A 23,278-nucleotide genomic window follows, 5' to 3' on the forward strand; every position below is an offset into this window, starting at 1 on the left:
CTTCCCAGCCACCACGAAAAGCACCTAAGGAAACACAAATGCTTCAGTTCCCTGACGATGACGAACTGGTCAGCCAACAGAGCACAAGACTAGGAAATAAATTATCCTCCGAGCAGCAGTTATGAGCAAGGTTAGTTCTGCAGTGTTAAATATTTTCAACTAAGTAGGGTCTGTGAAAAAGGCTTGTTTTTTCCAAGAAGGAAAACAATGTACTGGAGATAGCTGACAAATGATAACAAGCAGGAGTTGCTGATGAAAAGCAGAAAATAAACTTCCTTTCTTTTCATTCATCATGCATGAGGTCTAGTTTTTCCCTCCAGACGAACATTACCAAGGATACCTCCTTCTCTTCTTATCTTGTACTGACTGGGAACAAACACATTCCTTGGTTAAAAAATCTTCCATGGATTTAGTTCAGTCCAAATTTTAACACAGGAAACCAGTGTTTAAAGAAGATCTCTGGAGATAGTTGTCATTTTAGGGCATGTTGACCACTTGGCTCTAATAAAAGTCTATACTGGGATCTAGCAGTTTGACAGCCACTGTGGGGCATCTACCCCATGGATTACTACAGACCTCAATGGCTTATTGGAAAACTACCAAGTTTAGGGGCAAAAATCACCCCATGATCCTTAGGAATATTCTCCCAGGGACATCTGCACTAAAATTCACGAGTTATTCACCATTTTGCACTGGTGATGTTAGCAGGGCTTTGCCACAGACAGTTCTTTATTTCCCACTGAAGATCTTTTATCAATATTATAACTTGACTTCACTTTTCCACTAGGAACAACTGCCACAAGAGGACATGGCAAAGGAACACAATGTTTTGGGCTGAAAACCCTGAAAAAGTTAATTTAAGTAAGATTTCACCTCATTATGAACAAAGTCCTTTTACAAGCTCCTGGACCTCTCTATCCTCCCCCAAGAGCAATGACAGAAAAGAGGTGGAAGCAAATGAAAAACAACAGGCAACGCAAAATACAATTAACTTTAAGAAACCTGTGAAGTTATGCATCAGTACCAGAAGAAAAAATTCCACAGACCAGCCAGAAAATAACTTCAAGTTTCTTCCGACTTCACGATAAGAGTTTATATCGTTTCAGCAGTGACAAACAGTCCCTTGTGGATCTCTACTGGAAGGATGCGGCTGCATAACTACAACAGCATTATTGCTTTTCGAGATCTGCATCATCTCAAACCTCAGCTGCTGCTTTTATTTATAATATGAGAAAGCCTACCCAGTGTTATTTCATGTTCTAGTCGTTTCACAAAATAGCTGTTTCCAGTCAGAACCAAGAGGTTATAAAAATACTTAGCACAAGGATGGCAAACATTTTTATTAGTTTTTCAATCTTAAATTCCTATGTATTCAGATTGCATTTAATTATCATCTGTGCCTGGATGTGCTAGGAATAGCAGCTGCTGGCATACACTGTAATTTCCATTATTTTAGAAGAATACAGTGCAAACATTGATCAGACATTCTGATATCTTAAAGATTTGATTCCTAAAAGCAAAATTCTCAATTTTCCCCAAAACTCATCTGCCAGGCCTACACAGAAGTTTGAGATCAGGACCAACATACTAAACTGAAAGAAAAACAAGAAAACTTTGCCAAAGAATGCAATCAAAAAATCTCTCCACCTCCCTGGCTTTATTCTCTTTTTTTTAACTTATTCTCAGATTTCTCCCTGTCAAACTTCTGGTCTGCAGAGAGAGTTGGCCATACAAATCCATCGGAGTTTTTCCCCACTGATAAGAGCAGACAGATGAAATCTCACCTGAATTTCACCTGGGGCAAAGAGATGTTCAACCAAGGTGAAGTGTTTAAGGAACATGGATATATACAGAAATTTTGCCTCTGTGTCTTACCAAGAGGGACTGCGTTTCTCCATTTCACCCACTGCTGTATGAAATAGCAATAAGTCACCACTCAAATCAAACCCAGAACAACTGGCATCACTGGAGAGCTAAAAGTGGTGGTGTTTGCAATGCTTTACCCTTCCGAGAAGTGGTCTCGAGCACTCAGTGATCATACTGTACGTGCCGAATATAAACCAGAGATTGGATTCAAGAGGCTGAGTCAGCGCCCCATCAAGCAGAGGGTCACCAAGACAGCTTAAAACAACTTCTTCATCTCCATTTCAACTGATTTGTGTGGTGCACTTCCCAATTAGAGTACTGGAGACCTTGGATGTCTATGGACTAGAAGTCCCTTTCTTTCTCAATTTTCCTGTTTTCACCCTCTCATTTTCCACTACAGATAAAAAAAAAAAAAAAAAAAAATCTTACAAGGTAGAATTGACCTGACTTTCCAGTTTAAACAAGAAGCAGGAAGCCTTTCTCTCCTTCCTCAAACTGTTTATTTTGAGCTCTCTTTGTACAACTTAGAGCAGTAAGAAAGGGCATGGGGCTCCCATGGTTTGATTATTTTTTTTTTGTAGATCAGCTTTCAAAGTAAACAAGCAATCCAAAGCAAATCAAGCCTAACAAAAGGGAACACTTTGCCTCTAATATTCCTTTAATAATGGTTTGGATTGCTAACACTAGAGTCTTTCTGTCAGCATACACAGACTAAATTATATAGCCATGTATTTTAATGGGCAGAAACAAAGGTCAAAATCCAGGCGCTTTCATGTATACTATTATGATGAAAAGTCCTTTTATTTTACATTTCAGTTGTGGGAGTTTCAATGAAAGGGAGTCATGGAACCCTGGGGGAGACAAGAAAGACATTTGTGCCTCCCTTTTCAGCTGCTATTAATAAAATGAATGAGGCTTTCTCTCACCCATTTATTTTGTAAATAAAACCCCCTTAACGACAAAGCAGTCTTTGCATAACTGCTGAGAAATACAAAAATAAATAGCACATCAACTATGATCTTATGTGAGGAAAAAACATACATTCATTATGTTTCCTATACAGTGGGAATCTTTTTAAAGAGGTTACACCTATGCATTTTCTTCCCTGAAGAGGGGAAGATGAATATTTGGCTGCCTGCAGATGAACGAGGTTGTACGAATCTCCTCCAGCCTTGTTCAGTACTACACTGCAAAGAGACCAGGAACTTTAGATTCAGAGAACCTAAGATAATGATGAAGAAAATGGCAAGGGCAGTGAGTGAATATGAGCAGATCCCAAAGAAAGCTGGGCATTCATTTTGACAGTGAAAATATTTTCAGGTCATCTTGACACTGAAACTTTTGCAGCATTGATTAAGAACCTGCCAGCAGTCCTCTCTCATCCAAATCTAATGGGGAAGCTTGTACTGACAGCAGGACTCAAATGAAGACAGAGATACAAGACTCAGCTATTCAGGTGCTTGGCAGTGTTCATATAAAGGCATTATATACTGTACAGTCCCTCCTCTCTGCTGATCAGGATTTTGCAATACCTTGAGAAACTTGAAGTTGGTTGATGATGATGATGTAGATAGCTACAAGAAATTATATTTGATAGGTCTGAAGTCATTACCTCCCAGCTTTGATTGCATTTTCTCCTCCACCCCTACCAAATATTGGCTTAGACTAACCAGAGGTTAGGTTTTCATTACTGCAAAGGAATTATTTAATCAAATAATATCCTTAGAATATACATACATCCTCTTGCCACTCCTTAACATAAATTATATAGGGTTTGGGGTTTTGTTTGTTTGTTTGTTCTTTAAAAAGAGGTTAGTACATAAGATCAGCACAGGTAGGCTACAGATTCTTTGCTCACCCCACACAGCATCTCAGCCAAGCAGAGGGCAGGCTGCAGGACAGTGGTCACAGACAGCATCGCATTACTCCTCGCTGAACACTGCTTGACTGGATTTCTGCTTCGCAAGCTCATATTCTAATACCTGTGAGATTTATACAGGCTTTCCTTCCTAAACCCTGACTCAGGTGACAATGAATGTTCCCACTGCCCTTACAAAACACTATCATCTTTCCTTCTGTAAACCCTGTTTTGCTCCGATTCAGCAATCTTGCTAATAAAGTCTGTTAGGTTCATATGAGTTACTACAAAAAATCTATACCAACTTGCAGTTTGGTTTGAGTTATTTTTAGGAGAAAGGGCAAGTAAGAATCTATCACATAAGGCATTGCAGCAGTATTACAGTACTATGTTCTTATTGCATTTGAAGTGTTAAGAGTTGGTTCTGCAGCTTTAAAAATAATTACTTTACACAGAACAAATATCAAACTATATTCTAATCATGAGCACAATCACTGCCTATAAAACACTGCCACTGTGATAATCATAATTTCATATCCTATTTGATCTCATGAACATTTCATAAAATAAGTACAAGAAATATTTACTTCTCTGTCACTAGTATGAGAAAATAACTACTTTTAGAAGAGTTAACTATTAAGACACTGTAAAATTAAAATAACTAGATGATAACAGTGGAAGATTTGCGTTCTATTGTCCTGTATATGAAAACAACAGCACGCAACTCAATTTCTCTAGGAGACAGGCCATACACAAGGCTGTCTAACACCGACACAGTAAATGAACACAGCACCTGAACACTCAATTTGTCATAACCTGGAAGACTGCTAGAAGCAGGTTTTAAGTTGATACAAATTTGGAAAAATGTAGAAACAACACTTGTAATGGTGCTCACGCAGGCTGGGCCTCAGTACTGCAAAACCAAGACATCTCAATACTACAGCCACACAGAGAAGTCCACACTTTACCTATTCATGTGAAAATACTTAGCAAGAAATACTTGTGGATTTTTATAACCAATAAATAACCACAGTTTTGACTTCCAGAAAAAAAAAAGGGGGGGGGGGGGGGGGGGGGAGATCTAATTTTAGTACGAATTGTAGTAACTCCAAAAGGAAGCATTTGGAATAGTGCCCAATTTCTGTAAGTGATAGTTTAAAACCCCCAGTAATTAACAAATAGGTTTCTGCTCCAGCTTCATACTGACAGATTTTGTAACTTCTGCAGTTCACAAAAACCTATGAAGATGCATGAAGCCCTGGGTTAAATGCTGAAGCAGATTTAGATGGAGACCCAGACTGCTGCAGTGAATGTACAGTTGCTTCTTTGAAACATTACGAACGTGCATAAGTTATGGTGATTTTTCAAGCACACCAAGTTTTCACACTGCATCACTAAAAAGCATGCAACTGCCAAGTCATGGAAGTCTTTTTATTGTTCTTATGCTGCCAGTTCCTAGGTACACTCTCAGGGTATTAATACCACTTCAGAAATCACAGTGAGATGCTCTGAGTATTTCCAAGTAGATCAAGACACAGTTGATACAAACATATGTATTAAATTGTCCTTTTTCATCCATGCTTAGTCCAGGGCATGACTGGAATTATGGGCAAGTGATATAAAAGTATGATTACTAAACAATGCTAAAAATAATAAAATTGTTACCTTAAAGATAAGCAGGTCTCAAAGTAACATTACAAGTTTCTTGCAAATATTGAGGCTAGACATAAAACAGTCTCAAAGCATCAACTAAGGGTCAGAAACAAACCTGATCTACTCCAAAGGAGGTGGGCTAAACTCCACAGAAATCCTCAAAGAGATATACCAACCAAATAGTGTGTTATGAAAGAGAAGCAACCAGAAATGTTTTGAGATCTCAACCCTTCACTCCTCTGCCCTACAGACTCCTCCCCAGGACTCTTGAAATAGAGGGGATGCAGTGCCAGATATGAACATGTATATCAGCACAGATAGAGGGGATGCAGTGCCAGATGTGAACATATAGATCAACAGCACATTTTGAGGAGTCTGGTTGGTAACCTCCCTTGCTCCTTTGGCCCATATGCACATTCGTATCGTAAGGAGCTCTAGGAATACTCCTGGGATGCCACTGGAATGCCACTCGGATGGTCTTCAAGCCTACAACGCTGATTGTTCCATGAGGGGCCATTTCCCACAGGCAGCTACTGAGATGTCTTGAGTACCTGGAATGACACCTGGTATTTCTGCCCTTGTCCTCTCCAGCAAGTCTTCATGAAGTCTGCTCTGCAGTAGGGTAATCTTTGGAATGAAGACAGCAATCCTAGAGAATGTCTTAAGCCCAGAGAGCCTTAGAAGATGGTCTTGCCCTGATATGTAATGATCTCAGCACTGGACATGGGAGATGTGGGGAGGGATTACTGATGAGTGATTGACAATTTCCCAGGGGAGTGACGACCACTAAACCACTTATGTCCATGGGAAAACAAAGATTCAAATGGAAAACCCATGAAGGCTGCAGGATTCCAGCGAGGAGCAGTATCTCTGACCACAGGAAAAACCCTGATCTGACTCCTGCCCAACTCTACAATAGCAGGATGAAGAAGAAAAAAGAAGCAAAAAGCAGCTGAAAACATGAAACAGAGGAGTGCAAAGAAGAAACTGCTGCCACAGTACATTTTCACAAACTAATGGAAAGTCCTGTGAAAGGCAAGTGCTTCAGAGGCTAGTGATTTGTTGGCACACTGGGCAGAAAATCCCACTTTGCTATAAATGTCTAATTGATTCCTTCCTACACAGTGCTCCTTATGGACACCGAGCAAATGCTCTCCAATCTCGAGATCCACCTAACACCTGTGCAATGAGATGCTATTTTTTGACGTTTGCTTGGGAAGGCAGATCCAAATCCCTCAAGAAGAGGCTTAGAGACTCAGGTAGGGCCCGAAACACTCGTACTGAAAGGCAGAACAAGTCTTAGAAGCAGAACTGCCTCAATTGTGCTAGAAAAGCCCTGATTGCAATGGATGCAGCTATTATTACCTCCCCAAGTGTCCTTGGGAGATGCAGAAAGGTAGGAACATATATCAGAGGACCTAGCTACATTATCAGGAATATATTTGGAAAGAGCACTGAAAAATGTCTGGTCCTACACCAAAAAGGCAGGAGCTTCATGGTGGTCTGAAGAACCACCAATCTCGAGGATGTCTAGCAAGGACACTACTTGGGCATACATGACAAAACCCAGCATGCAGCCAGGCAAATCCCTACCTGCACAGGCTCAACTCCCTCTCTCCGGGTATGATCCCGGAGCATGAGACTGACCTGAAACACCCCAGCAGACACAGAGTTCAGCCAATGTCTCTGGATTTAATTGACTGAACCGGAAAATGCATATTCACTCTTAGCCCCGGAGACTAAACAAATTAAAAACACACTAAAGAGTTTATACAGTTTGTTCCAGCCAGCATCCTTTCACCAAAGCGGGGGGGGGGGGGGGGGGGGGCGGACAGACGGACAGGGGACAACAAGCCCCTCAGTATGGTTTTCTTTGAGATGAATGGTGATCACCATCAGTGTTAGTGAGTACCAACAAGGCCAGGAGAAGCTCATGCATTTGGACTTTGCAATGACAATAGTAGCAAGCCATAATAAAGTAAGGGACCTCTTGCAAGTACCAATATACAGCAATATAAAAATAAATGTAGTGCAGGTCAAGAGAGATGATGCACTCTCTCCACTGAGGTGGCAGTACTACTGCCCCCATTTTGCTATTCTGACTTGCACTTGGGAACAAAGTCATTTAGCCTACTTAAATCCCTAATAGGTCTCTCTCCTCCACTTCTCTTTCATTTAGAAGAATCAGTCCTACCAAATCCTTTCTCTGAGAAGGAACCGACTCAGAAGACCCTAGGGCTAGAAGAGCAATTGCATCCTATTAAATCAGATCCTTATGAGAGTAGTCCATAAAAAGAGACAAAAGAGGGTTCGGAGGGAGAGTGACATAAAGACGATTGGACGCAGTATTTGTGGATGACCGCACATAGTACCCAAAAGTCTGCAGTGATCATTGTCCAGTGGCGGGGGAGGCAGGGAATCACATACCTGCACAGTTAGGAAAAAGCTAACAGGAGAGAAAAGGATGAGACGCTCCAGCACACCTTCAGAAGTCAGAATAAGGATAAGTGCATCGGCCAATGGATTGATGATGAAATCTTACAGGGTCACAAAACTTGGGCAAAGGCTGTGATAACCCACAGGAGACAGCAAGGTGATGTCTTGAGGAACACAGACAGTATCTATATGCCTGCTTTGGTCTTGATTCAACAGCAAAAATCCCCAGAGACTGAAGAGTTGCTTTGAGGATTCCACCCATCTGAGACCAGATAGCTCTGCCACCGGGCGGTCTTCTACAGCCTCTTGCATTTCTCTCTGTAGTTCAAATGGCTACGGAGACTTTGTTTGTCTTCCCTTATCAACACCAAGTTTGACATCCTGTCAAATCCTGCAGTTTCTAGGAATATGTTCCTTCCCAAGACATCTCTGATTCCCCAAAAAAAACCACGTTCCCATGGGAAGTCACAATTAGACACTTCATTGCTTTGGAGAAGCTACCAAGAATGAAGCAAGAAGGAAAGTCTCCATTAAAAATAACAGGTGAATCTCCATGACTGAAGACAAACATAAAATTAAATTAAAGAGAGGGAAAACTGCTAAAACAAGGGCTGGGGGAAGTGTAGGCTGTTTCTCAACATGGGTTCTTAAAAAGCTGCTTCTTTCCTTTTCATGCCTACAGAAGTAGAAGCCCACAGGGTATTGGTGGAGCTAGTTTTCTTCATTCAGGTTCTCAAGCTGTGGTGCAGAGGTGTAGCCCCAATATTAATCTGCAGAAGGACAAACAGTCAGGGGGATGTTACAGCACCCACTGCCAATACAAAATCATGAGCAGGAAAACAGTTAAGTCAAGTACTTTAACCTTCCTTTTCCCCCTGGCTCACTGTATTATTTCTTCCATACTTTATGGGAATAGCAACAAACATAAAAGGAGGACTCTTTACACCTATTAATATAGTTTCTAAAAAAATTAGAACATCTGTTTATAACAGCATGACTGTTATTCACATGAGAGCCTAAAACTTGTACCTTGTCACCTGATTTATCTACAGCTCTGCTGGTATATTTTCCTTTCATAATGCAACCATCAAATTTGACATACTGCAGTTGACAGGTTCAGACAGAGAGGGAGCACAAGAGGAAACATTTGGTTTCAGATGTGGGATATCACATTTATCCTCATTAGTGTGAGGTAACACCCACACATAACTCAAACCTGTCAACATGGTACAGATCTAGATGGATCTCTCTGAAACAGACCTTTCCAAGTTTTCACATTTTTAAGTGCTTTCAGAAAATTTTAGAAATGTTATGCCCAAAGAAGGCTTTAAGTCCACAAATGCAAACCTGCAAAACCAGAACTTGGAAAATGTTTGGTTTTTTCCCTTAAAGAAAACTGGAGGTGGTGGACTAATTTTAGAGGCAGAATATGATTAACCAGCAAGAACCTTTTTTGGCTCTGAAAGAAACTTCAATTTTAAGACAAACAATCTGTTAACCACTCTTACAGCAATATACTTTCTTATAAGAAAGGTAATATTTCTTGTAAGTTTATTTAATTCTTAAAATTGTTTTACTTGCAGAGTCAAGAGTGCCAGTATAGACTGGTTCAGATGTATAAGCCACAGCATCCCTCGTCCCCCTTTTCACTACCAGTCTCATCACCCTGGAGGAATACTGTTGCTGTAGGTGGTCAGAGCATGTATGTTTAATGCTTCCAGCAATTTCAGCCCCTAATGAATACTTGCTTATATCACAAATAAGTTAGTTAATTTCCACCTTCAAAGCACAGTTATAAGGGAAATTTTTTGGTGTTGCTGCAGATTAAGGGCATCTCTTTACCCAATTCAGTTAATATGCAAAAGTTGTGGGGTTCTCCTGCTAGTTAACGAACATAGGGGAATTAAAGGGTGTTCCCTGCCCCAAACCATTTCAGAACCTGATGAAATACCAGTTCCTACCTTGTTACTTCATATAAATCCTTCTTCCGTAGTTCATGAGAGCCACACAAGACAAATGGACGCATGCTGTTTGCCTCGAGTCCATTATAACCAGCTTCCTTCCCATAGAGCTTAAGGGAAAACTTTGGAGTGAAAGAGAAATGCTCGACTTGTATGGGAAACACGGGTTGCTATGACCACCCAAATCCAACGGCTCTCCACATCCTAATCAAGGTCTCTCTCCTGAGAAGTCTTTCACGTGCATAGGACCTAGTTTGTGTTACTATTTAATGATCACACAGATGATAGATACCTGATGACAGCACCACTGCTAAGGAACAGACAAATATTTAAAATGCAAAGAACAGTCTGTAAATAGCAAAAACCCTGCCTGAGGTCAGGTAAAGTATAAAGCCATAAGGAGATCTCTTTCCATTGGGCTCTGATTGCGATGCTACCTACTCTCCCACCCTGGCACCTATCTAATAGTGCCTTTTATGGAGCCCGTCAGGTTGTTGTGCCTCTCTGTTGGTACCTCCTATTAGGGTTTCCCTCCCCTCTAGAAGAAATACATTGGCATCAACCTCATAAATTTTGTTAACTGAATAAATATATCCTTGACTATCTGCATTTAATACATAAGGCATTTCTAAGGTGGTCTGTGCCACAAATCCATCAGACCCAGTTACCTCAGACGGCTAAACTAAGTAAACAAGGATGATGCTAGAGAAATATAGTGTTTTAAGGACGGGGACATGGTGGGGCCAGCAAGGTCTGAAGGTCTGAAAACAGGCAAGTTGGGGGCCCTTATTTTCCAAGAGGTAGAAGTCCGACGAGGAGGACACAGACTACTGCTAGAGTCAGCGCAGAAGCAAAAAACTAAAAGCAAAGCAGGCCTAAATTTGGGATTCTGCTTGCTGAGAGATTTCAGTTTCGGCTCCTGACTGATAGCTTTGTTTTCTCACTGCAGACTCAGAGCCCAAATTCAGCCCAACCAGTACTTCCAAGGCTTCAGACCTGGTAGCAACAGCGATCCTTGGGCTTTCATGCTAGGACCCCATCTGCCTCAGTGCAGCACGGCAGAGAGAGGGACCCAGAAGGGCTCTCCAACAAGCATAACTCATTCTGTAGCTCCTCGGGGCTGCATCTCATGAAAGCCCAGGAAGGAGCCCGCCAGAAAAACAGGCAAGTTTCCAGTTAAATCCTACCTATAAATCAATGACTTTTTTCCTTCCTTTTTTTTTTTATTTTTATTTTTTCTTTTTTTAAAGAAAGTCTTTGCACAAAACTTTTCAGATTCAGGAAATGCAATGCCAGCCCAGAAAGTGCAGATGCAGGGCAAGGAGAGGGAAGTCTACCAGAACTAGGGCAGCCTCCTATTTTAGAGGAGATTGAGCATATTACCAGTTACTGGGTTTAGAGAATGAGACTAACAAACAGTACTGTGCAAGGCTCCCTTAGCCTTGCACAATTTAAAAGCTACAAACACCCTGAAAAGCGAGCTCCCAGATCAGTGCACGTGCATGTCAGAAGGTGTTTAAACTGAGAGCTCCTCAATCTGGTGGGTATTTCCCTCCTGCTGGAACTGATTCTGATTCAGCTGAAGCACGGCACATGCAAGAGGCACACTCCTACCTCTCAAACTCAACAGTCGCCTCTAGCCAGCATACTGCAGATAGAGAACATCTTCCTTTTGAACACACTACCTCATTCTGATTTCCCTCTAATAGCACCTCACCATTTCTACTCCAAGAACATTTCTCTCAGTTTCCTCCTCTCCCCATCTAAATCACAATTTCCAGTTTCCTCCTGTATTCTTGTACTGTGTTTCACTTCTCTCTGCCCAGCTTTGCAGTTTGACACATAATAGGTTGAATAACGAAATACATGAAAGATTTTTTTTCTTGCGTTCTCAATAACCTCAGTCTTTTCTCAAACTTCACTGTATTTTTCATCTCTCGAGTCCAGTTGGTTCATACGAGTGCTGCTCTGGCTCCTGATAATAAAAAGAAATACAAGGAGGGCAGGAAATCTGATGGAAGACATGGAAAAATAGGACAAAGAATATAGAGTTTTTACTTGGTCATCACATGCATGGGAGCACATGACTGGAGGGGAAAGAGTCAAGCCTGCTAGTGTGGGTAGGGTTGGGCAAGTGCACGAATAAAAATGACTGCACATGGAAACCCAGTATCGGACAGCATGAAATTACCTTTCTGCTAGAACCAAAGAGAACATGGAAAAGTGGAGTCAAGCCTTTTGCTGGCTCTTTGCTGAGGTACAATGCTGCAGCCATTCCCACCCAAGGAACATAGCAAACCTGGAATTACCTTCAGAAAGGTAATTACCATCATAAAGCCATAGTGAAGAAGAAAAAGTGTGGAGGTCAACACTCATCAGCCTTTGAAGATTCACCGAGCTCAGCCACTGCCACATACGTATGTATTTTAACATCCATGGTAAAGAAACAAAATATTCAGGGATCATAATTATAAAGGTCTCACCGGGACTAGTAGAGTCCTTGTGTCTAGAGGGGAAAATTAAAACAGACACTACTACTGCTTCACCATGATAAATGAGAATGCAGAAAGTAACGGTGAAAATGATGGATGTTTTCAAATCCATCTTACTTAAATTATGATTTAAAATTAGTCTAAGGAAACATCACCAATATATAACTTGGACTTCTGGTAAGAGGCTCTATCTAAACGCTGAATCATAAATTATAAACAAGCATAAGAGTATTGGTTATCAAATGCGCTACATGAGTAATTTTATCCATATTAATCATGGCTATAAGCCGAAGCAAGGAAAGAAAGAGGAATTAATGGAAGAAGCACTTGCAGCATTTATTTGATTTTTGAGAAAAGAAAATACCTCAGTAGTACTCATAAAGATGGATTTCTCCAGTAGCGTTTTGTAAAGAATAAAGTTTATAGTTGGGGGGTGGTGGTGGGTGTTAATAACTGAGAGGACACAGAATGATAAGCCAAAATGAGCTAGTGAGCCTGCTCTCATAACCACAATCCAACCCATTTGATAATGTCTTCTTCCATTTCCATTACTTCATCATCACTCATTGCATTATGTCTAAACATAGACTATAAACTCTTCATAATTTTGTTTGTAAAGCATTATGCATATTTACGGAGCTATCTAAATAATCTTAAATTAAGTTACAAGACCAACCAAAGACTGGGGGAGAGCCAAGTCATGCCCTCATACATAGAAGGCTGCCAGAAGAGCAAGGATAAGCTCAAGTGCCCAAAAGATGCAAAAGTTGTCTTTGACACATATTTGTTTTAGAAGACAAGAATCAAGAATTAAGGGATAGAGTTTGGACCAACAATTAGAAACATCTGGTAAATTCAAGGAAGTGACAGTTACAGTACCTCATCATCAGATGTATCAAACAAAGGGTCATCCGAGTACCAAGCCATGTTCAGTACTCCAAACAGTGGTGTAAATAGTTCTGCCCATAAATCCCCCCAAAATCTTCTCCAAAGAATGTGAAGAGGCTGAGCAGGAGGTAAGTATAATGCTGATTTTAATGGTGTCCTGTTGTTACGGGGTTTTTCAAGGGACAACATTGAACACAACATCCAAAACTAGCCACGCAGCAAAAATACAGTGAGTGTGCCTCTGACATGGTGGTGTTTTGGGAAGCAAGCACAGAGCCATACAGTGAAAAAACCTCCACGTTTTACTATGAAAAAAAAAACCTATTCAACTATTATTTTAAAGCAGTTTTTTATTAGCAGTAGAACAGGTCCTGTTCATCAAAGTAGTCTCTGTATTCAAATGAAGCATTGGAAAAACATAAACCTTTCCATGTAACGCTGGGGGTGGAAACATATAATATGGTTTGGCATCCCCCGCTAAGTACTTCATAAAGCAAAATACCATTTCAATGTGCAAAATGTAAAAATATTAAAAGCTGAAGGAATTAAACCTGTGCCTTGAGAAAGGACTTGACCTTAAAAGGACAAAACATTAAAGCTGCTTTGGGAAATGAGTGAAGAGCATTTGCAACTATATAGCGTTAAGAGTTTGGCAGGAGACCATGTTTAACGGATGGCTTACTGCCTTGAAAATACTTTTGTTTAAAAGAACAATTTAGGAAATGAATTTGTGCATGTACATATAAACACACAAGTTATACATAACCTGTGGTTTTCCCATATTTGCTCAAAAGATACGGGCAAGTGAGAACCTCCATTCCCCTTAGGTGTTATCTGGCCAAAATGCTTGCAAGTCTACCAGATGGCTCTGATAAGGAGCAAGAAGAATTTTATAAGCATCTATCTGTTTGCATTGTATCAAATCAAACTGAGAATTCACTTGTTGCATTATCCGAATTAAAACAGCGACATTTGCCTCAGAACTCATTATCAATCACTCTCAGAAGAGGGATGCTGTAGTAGATGGACACAAGGTTTGATCAAGCTTATTAACTCCTATAGATGAACATGCACTTCCATTAAAAAAAAACCACATATATAAAATATTCCCAACTTGACATGTGAAGAGTTAGAACTTGGAAAGAATAAGACACAAAATGCAAATAGCTGACATTTTGAAGGGGCAGAGCACTGGCGACACTTATCCCACTAAAAGATTTTCAGGAACCTGACGGCTCCCAAGAACAACAGAATATCCACCGCTCTTGCATTCCACCAAGAAAACAAAACCCTGCCACAACACATACTGTGACAAATCAGATGTGCTAAACTGCACATGCTACACTTATTTTGTGCACAGGACAGAAAAATACCATTTTCTATTATACAATGCATTGCTTCTACAGAGAGCCCCATGTGCTTTATCAACATTTATTAGCTTGTCCTCACAATGCCCTATAAGGCAGCGAGCCATGACCAGATTCTCCTTGTTTTACAGTCATTTCCAATTTCCGTAACACCATTCTTTCTGTTAAGTCCCTAATTTATATAGCAAACCATTGGTATTGCCTCAAAGCCAAAGAACTATATTTAGTGGAGGTTTATTCCAACGGATCTCAGTGCAAGGTTAACAGCTTTCACCCTCTTTCTTTATATAGGGAGGCACACAAATCTAGTCAGAAATTTTCCAGACAAAAGTAGTCCACACAATTTTTCAATAACCATATTTAGACAATGTCTTTAACCTCTTTCTTTGAAAAGGTTTTTCCCATGAAATAAAGTTTTAATCTCTGTATGTGTTGAAAAAAAGAATATAAATATTAGCTCTTTAAACTGTACCTTCCATGACATACACCAGGGAACCCACATCTCCTTCCTTGATGATGCAGCTGTCTTTGCCATACTCCACGGGATACATACAATCCACAATCTCCTGGATCTGAGACAGTTCCAGATTCTTCATGAAGTCATTGTCAAGGATCGCTTCCTTTATTAGCTCCTTGGACCTGTGGCAAAAAAAGACAAGATTCATCCACGTGTCCATCAGCCGAGCTCATTAATAGCATGTGAATTTTAGCACAACCGCACAGTGCCCCAATAAGTATTTCCTTGGAAAAAAATTTCAATATTTTCCCTAAAAATCTGATAAAGTCCATCTGCAGAGAAGTAAAAAAAAATTACAGAAATGTTAACTTGTAATTATTTTTTGTAAATAAGTTTTAGATACATCAAGTATTGAAATAAAAATAGATTTCATGTGATTGCAAGATCCTCTTTTAGCTACAAGTTTCACATCTATAATAACACCAAAGAATAACATAGCTACTTGAACTATCTTCCATATACAAAACTGAAAGGAAATACAAACAAGAAGTTAAAGGATTTATGACTTAGTTTATTATATTTTCTATTAAATTATACAAACTGGAGCACACAAAAGTGCAATACTGCACTGATTCTTTGAGTCTTAATCAAATACCGAAGGCCATTATATTCAATTGCATCACTGTTACAGGAATAACACCAACATTAATTAATTTCTTTGATGACTAAATGGAAAATTCTGAAGTTGGATTAGTGTGCATAGAATTATACATGCAGTTTTGGTTTGGCATGCAATTGGATTGAAAGTCTGGAGTTCTTAGTAGCCACTTTGCAAAGTTGAGTAAGGAAGGAGTTGTTTCTGAAGACGCAGATTTCAGAACTCAAAGTTCACGCATTCTCTGGGAGACTACCTATATGCGTATGTTATACAACCTGCTGTCTCTAGAGGTGCCTCTTCCAGTGCCATGTTATGACAGAAAATGTGCAACAAAACCACTGACGTGTTTTCCCTGATTTTCCTGAGATTCTTTCAATTTCTACAACTAAAGTGCTCACTACACGGTGAGTCATGCTCAGGTGAACCCTCTAATCTTCCCTTCAGACTGTCAAGTTCAACTTCATCCATCTGCTAATGCAGCATAACCCCCATGTTATGACATTTTGCAAAAAACTCCTGAAGCAACTTGTGCAAATGAACAACAGAGAATGCTAAATCTAGATCTAGACCAAAACTAAAGCCCCTAAAACACCTACAGGCTGGACACCAGGTGCTTGGCCCTTCATTTCTCACTCTGCAGCTCCACTTCTGTAGGTTGAACTATTTGCTAATGTGAACAAAGCCCAGGCAGATGACAGCTACCTGAAGAGCGTATGCATTCAAAAGAGTTTTATCTTTTTGAAATATGAATACGAAACAAGGTTTTCAAAGAAAGATACATTAATGGATCATGTGTTCCTGAAAAAGAGCCAAATTGGGACTTCAGAAGACCAAAACCAGCCAGACAGCCTTGGGAGATATTATGCCTGTGCTATAGTCCTTTTAAAATATGCAGCAAGGTTATATGGAGCACAGATTCAATTTGTTAATGTTTAAGGTGCTTTTTATGCTTTTCATAGTTTTGAGGTTATTTCAACAAAACACGCAACTTTACATCAGAGTCCATCACTACTGACCAAGCAGAAGCGCAGGATGGGAAGCAGACCAGACTTTTCAAGTACTGTCTGCAAGACGACACAGACTTGTACTGCTACAAAACCCTTTTGCTCTTGAGAAATTTAATTTGTCGTCACCTACTGCCACTCCAATTCCTTGTGCATGCAAATAAAAATCACCAGAAAAACCTACATCTGTGTTGCTTCTTGCTTTCAGTAATGCAAGAAGCTGGTAATTTGTAAGGCTGACCAGATGACAGATAACCTGCTTTCCTCATTCCGTCCTCCTGTGCTAGGGCAAGACTACACTTTCGATGTATGCCTTGACTCAGTACTGCTCTTTTGGTCTTAGCCACCCCCACAGGTCCCTCAAATCCTCCTAACAAAGGCACTAATTATCAGCATTACTCAAACTGCCTGCTGAAGAGGAAAGCATAATAAAAGCTTTCGCATTAGTCATATCAACTAGCATTACAATTTCAGCCATTTATTTCATTCCAAGGCTCAAAATGAGGCTTTCTCCTTGATAAAGTCAGCTTTTCAAGTGGAGTGTTTGTAAGAATACCCACATGAGACCAGAGGGAATTCAGACATGACCTCCCCTGTTAATTTAGAGGCCCTCAGTAAAAAACAATGCTTTTCTTTTCAGAATTGAGCACAGCGAAGGATTTGAAAAGGATCCGGAAAACTTCATCTAAACGACAGCGAAGGAGAAGCACAGGGGCTAGGAAAATCCATTAGAAGTCTATTTTGGGGAGAAGCAGCAAAACGTACACAACATTAACAAACTTAGGGAATTTATGAGCTTAATAGTATTATTTCAGTCTAAGAGTACCTCTTCAACATAGAAATATCAGAGAAATTAAAGCTCAGATGCCCACCAAGTCATTCAAACCCTTTTAACAACAATACGAAATACATCCATTAAGAGGAAAAACACACTGGCCAGGACATCAATAACGCAGTTTCATCTCTGCCACATCTAAGCTTCTTAAAATTAAGTACCTCCATAGAATGGTCTGGATAATAACTCAGTCACGCTTGAACGCAACCAAAATACATGTTATTATTATTTAAGGATAATTAGTTAAAATGAGACTTCAAATACAAAGAGCTTCAAATACAAAAAGCACCTCCAGCTGCTCATAAACAGTGCTGGCTGTAGGAACAAGCACCTTGCAACCCAAACTGCATATTTATGAGTGTATTTGCATCAGACTAAATCACACTTCGTAGTTTGTAAGCTACAAACCTTTTCATCAGGAAATATTCCATCCATCTTTAAAAAATATAAAAAGCTTAGTTTGACATATTTGAAAATTAGTTGATACTAAAAATACATTGTCATAGCTACAATAAGAGTTACTCCATTGTTCCCTGCAAGAGAATATTCGTCACTCTAGTAATTCAAAAAAATTATTCATGCAATGTAGATTACCATTCCCACATACTTGTACATGCCAGGCCTTCAGCAACTTCTACATTATTTTATTACGCGGTTTTCTTTCAATATAATTCACAGGTGCAATTTCAAGTAAATAGATTTTTTTTTTTCTTTTACATGTATTTTTATATGAAATGAAACTCAAAGCATATAAATTAACTCATAGTTCACAATTATTCCATAACAAATGCTTTTCTGAACCACACCATCCCTTAATCATTAGTATTTTAAAACAGCATCTATCCCAGACGTGTGAATACACAAATCTACCTAGTAATACAAAAAAGGTATTTAAAATGGTCAAAAACACACTCTTGCTATTGCAAGTAAGTGGTTTAAACAAGATACAGCTGTTTCATTACCTCTTACTTTCAAATAGTATTTATTCTGCATTTCCTGATTCAAGTTTCTAATAGAAACAATCTGCAAACAAAATCAACTACAATATTTGTAAGGGAATACAATTACTTCCACATGACCCCGTTTTAAAAAGGGGGCATTTTCATGAATATTTACTTAGCACTGAACTGAACGGCTCCTAATGCAGAGGGTCATTCAGAGTAGAAAGTAGTTGTTGTCATCTTTACTCTCCAGAGGTAGGAACCTGGCACTAAGTCATCACTATTTTTCTGAAAGGTTAATGATCAAATGCAATGGAGACTGGATGAACAGTTTAAGGAAAAAAAAAAAAAATAAAAGGGGGTCTCAATCCATCCTTTCCCAAATCAGTTTAAGTCCATCACGGTAATTAATAAGGCAACAGTAGGAACAAGCTAATTGCATTGTAATTTGCAGAAGTCATGCAAAAAGCACCTTAAGAAGTTTGCTAAAAATACACTTAATACGTAAAAATCTGTATGCCTGCTTGCAAATGCCTCTCAGAACAATGCATATAAACATGCATTAATTCACACACCTCCTAATCCTGTACTGGGGGCTGCTCCAGTCCTCCAGCCAGATCAGAGCCAGCCACCAACCCCCCAACAAGCCAGCATGACAGCTCAGGAGCAGCAAAATGCCTGGAAAAAAAATTCAGACACGTCTCTGTGTCAGCAGACGGCGGATCTGCACAGAAGCTGTGTTTCAGCTATGCTGGAAAAGCCTTGTATTAAAGGCTTGCCTTATTGCAGTGGCCATAAAATGCAGAACTTGGCCAAGCATTTTGCTCAAAACCCTGCTGCTAATATCCGCTGGCTACTCATCAAGCATGAACGCGGAAGATAAAAATTTTGGTTTGTAGCAGATGTGAAAAAACAACCTGAGATGTTATGCAGCCCTAGATAAGAAGCAAAGTTAACGCTACAGCGGTTTGCAATGTACATAGTAAAATACCAAACCCTGTATTACAGCCTGTTGTTATCCTGACAATAATTTACATTTTACAAAGAGCAGAATGAATAGTCATCTCATGCTCTTCACCCACAGAAAAAAACCCCACATTCTCTATGCTAGATTTCTACCTTCTGGCACGTACGATAAATATTAGAACAAAAAGTTAATCTTTGTCCCAAAAGGTCTTATTTCAACATCGGAAAAGCTGCTTGCGGAGTTTAAGGAAGGGAAGAATTTAAGTGCGGATGGAAAGCCTACTGCCGTATACATCTAGAGACGCTTACAGAAATGCAAAGCCCTCCTTGACACATCATACCATGCTGGTACAGCGTCAGCTGGCAATGGAGTTTGCAGGAACCCAAGGTTCAAAGGGAGCTGTGGTAGCTACACAGGTATCATTCTCCAGGTAATCTACTCCTGGCAAGAGCTGATTAAACAGAGGTGGATCAAGAAGAATAAAAGAAATTAAGAGTTCAATTTAGACAACACTGACACAGACCAGTTGGAAGCAGATCAGAATTTTATGATGTTCACAAGTATACCACCACAGCTATGTACCAAAACCATTTTAAACTATCAGGCTGGAGCAAAGCAAGAAAAAATGAAAAGCAATGTACTAGGCAGACAGGCTGGAAGAAGTCTCAAAAAAGGCAAAGAAAAAGTTCATTTTGCATTAATAGTAGAGAAGAAGAAAAAAAAATACACAAGACGTTTTCTTTAGCTGTTCCTCTCCAAACTTTAAATAAAACTTTTCAATATGAACTTTTATGCCAATACTAATGGCACGGAAAGGCGTATTTTTTCTAGAGCCTCCCCCATCAAGAGTCTGCCAACTACTACTACTGACTTAAAGCCCCGTATTTAGGAGGGAAACATCTACAGGAATTCGACCAAGCAGAGAGACAGTGTTCACTGTCTGAAGTTCGAAGCAGTAAAAGTGCAGCTCCCTGGGAGATAAGAACTCTTTATTTACTCATATGATAAACCTTCCTCAAAGCTAGCACAACCAGTAGCACATTTTTTGTGCATCACTGCTGTAAAAATCCAAATTAAATACACATGTACATCCTTTACATCTATCCACCAACTAAACCTATCAAGCGTATTTGTAGAAATTCATGCTGAAGCACTCCTTTTTGGGGATCTTCCATAGCCATATCCCTCCACAAGGAATTAAGCTGATTTCAGTAGATAAGAAACATGGAAAAAAATCTGCGGCCTCTGACCCAGAATACAATGAGCGATACAAGAGTCCAGACAATCCCTACAACAACCGTCTGTTTAAAATCCACACCGTGAAATGTTTAAAAGTGTTTACTTCTACAAAATGTGGCTATGGAAAAAAAATTACTTCTTTAAAAAGAGAAAACATGGCCAAGTATTATGCCTGCTCCAGATTTCCAGAAATATTCAGCAGGATATGAATACACTGTAAAAAGTGTTAAACAGATATTTTTTTTTTTTAAGTTGTACCTAGACATACCTCCATTTCATAAGGGGACATCCATTCCAAGTAACACAAAAAGCAAAGGCTGCAAGTTTCTAGCAGGTTTGGGGAAGCTCTTTGCTCAAAGCCCACATTTACAGAGCTCTTAGCCATGTTTTAAGCCCCTGTGTACTTAAAAGACTATGTAAGACTAGAACATATACTCACACACTGCTCTGGAGTAGGACCTCACCATTTCACTTCCCAGTCTAGTTAATACCAAAACACTGGAGTAACCAATTATGAACATTTTTTTCCTCTTTAACCAACAAAACTAAAGACGACCTCTGACAGAAGGATGTATGTTTAATCACTCAGGACAGCAACATAAAGAATGGCCACAATAAGTAATTTGGATATGATGTTTTAAAAGTTCTCAGAGATGCTCCCTTCAGCATAGAAAAGCCCCTACCTTCTGAAAAGTAGTAAATACATAGATACAGAAGCCTTACTAAACAATTGCTATTGCTTACTATAAAATTATTCAATCCACCATGTGGCCCATAGATCCTACGTGTATTTGTCTGCATACTTTATCTTCTTGGCTCTGTTTATGAATACTGTGGCCTGGCCAAATGTAGAGAGGTTCAAAAATAAGAGCCGAAAATCATAAAGCCTTCAGTGATACCAAAATGACTGTCAACAAAAGACAACAGTTGAAATCTCTTCCTTGCACTCATCCCTCCTCAACAGGGTGTGTTACGTATTGTAATTATCTCTTAAGATTCCTATGTAAGAAGTAGAGGCAGAAAGCAGAGCTTTCCAAGATGATTATTTGATCCTTCAACCACCAACTTGAAGTCCATAGCCCTCATTAAAGTTAGTTTTGCAACCAAAGTGTTTATGTTGTTAGAAAAATTATTTGTGCCAAGTCAATCACAGGAAGGTGGAGGGTCCTCCCCAACTGCTCCAGGAGGTTTTGCATTAAAGGCAGTAACAAACGTCCGCAGCATAGGGCGGTATACACTTTTTACATGACAGCAACTCAATAGGAACTGGGGCTTTCTGAAGTCCATAATACTGGATAATGTCTTTAAATACTGAAGCCTGTAAGTGAACAAATGGATCTTCTTTTACAACTTACTACTAGGAGAAGAACAGCAGAGAAAAGACCAGACCTTTCGGTAAAATCTGGGTCTTGTTTGGTCTGTAATGCCATTAATAGTTGATAACTCTACATTAGCTGTTTGTTTTGGCTATGGATAAAGACCGCTTTGAATGTTTCTTACAGGGAATTTTAAATATAACTCCAGAGAGCTATTCTTGTCTCATTAACTGGAAATAAGAGTAGGATTCAAGTCCGGGACTGAATAACATGAAGGCCTTTAAATATACTTGCAGATTTTCTTTACAGTGCTTGCCTTTCCCACAACATACAACCCACAGTGTGTCTTCAAGTTGCAAGAGGAGATTTCTGAGCAGGATCTTAAGCATCTTCAGCCGAGACTGTTATTGGATGGAAGAATATGTTCTTCAGAGAAGTACACTACAATTTTTTCAAACTGACACTTTGATTGAAGAGATAAGCTACAGGGAAGGTAACTGTGCCCTGATCTAAACCTGTAAAAAAGGAAAATACCCCCCCCCCCTTTTCATTTTTCTTGTACTTAAATACAACTTAGAGTTGCAGAATCGAGTTGCTCTGTAGAGAATGTGTCGATCAGACGCCTCCACTTAGGATTTTTAAATATATCAGTAAAACATGCAGTTCATTTATACTGCTGTTCATTATATCATATTTTGGCATTCGACATTTAAAAAGGAAAATGATTTAAGAAAAAAAATGATAAAATCTCCTTTCACCTACACTGAAAATCGTTAGTACAAAAATACCGTAGGCAAGAGTTGGTTAACTCTCGCGTTTTAACATGTCTCACCCCACAGATCTTAATTTACCATCCTTTTCTAGGCTAGTATTTTGCATCCTACAAAAACCCAGGTTTAGATACTGGAAATGTTTGCACGCTCAGTAAAAAAAAAAGTCGGCTCTTGCCAACACAATTTGCCTACTTCTGAAATATCTGACACCTCCAAGGAACTCCTACATGAGCTTCATTTTGAGAAACCACTACCAATACCTCCAAACAGCATCAAGCGGCTGCTTGATTGTCTGAAGCAAAGAGTATAAGCTTTGGGCAGGTAATTATAGGTGAAAACACGTAGCAAGGTCATGGTGAAGGAGGAATGGGGTGTCTCTCAGAGACGCCTGGCCAAAAATAAGTGGTCTTTTGAAGGGTGTTATCCCAATGCATCTCACAGTTTTGGTGCTCACATCCAGCGTGACTGAGCTGGAGACTTTTTGCACCAACAAAAATAGCAGAGAAAACATATGTATCCATATGTCGCAATACCAAGGGATCCAGAAACAATCCAAACTCCTCCAGG

General features: G+C 39.6%; 1 protein-coding gene across 2 annotated transcripts in view; it reads right to left on the bottom strand.

Annotated features, from left to right (window-relative positions):
* Positions 1 to 23,278, bottom strand: part of PRKG1 (protein kinase cGMP-dependent 1) — a gene marked incomplete at its 5' end in the record, with an annotated part of 513,851 nt that overhangs the window by 432,867 nt on the left and 57,706 nt on the right. For both annotated transcript variants that reach the window (XM_082311201.1, XM_082311200.1), the window contains one exon: positions 14,994 to 15,160. In XM_082311201.1, coding sequence (XP_082167327.1) covers positions 14,994 to 15,160 — 167 coding nt within the window. The remainder of the gene's footprint in view (positions 1 to 14,993; positions 15,161 to 23,278) is intronic.

The sequence above is a fragment of the Platalea leucorodia genome (assembly GCF_965183815.1).
Source record: "Platalea leucorodia genome assembly, chromosome: 4".
Lineage (NCBI taxonomy): Eukaryota > Metazoa > Chordata > Aves > Pelecaniformes > Threskiornithidae > Platalea > Platalea leucorodia.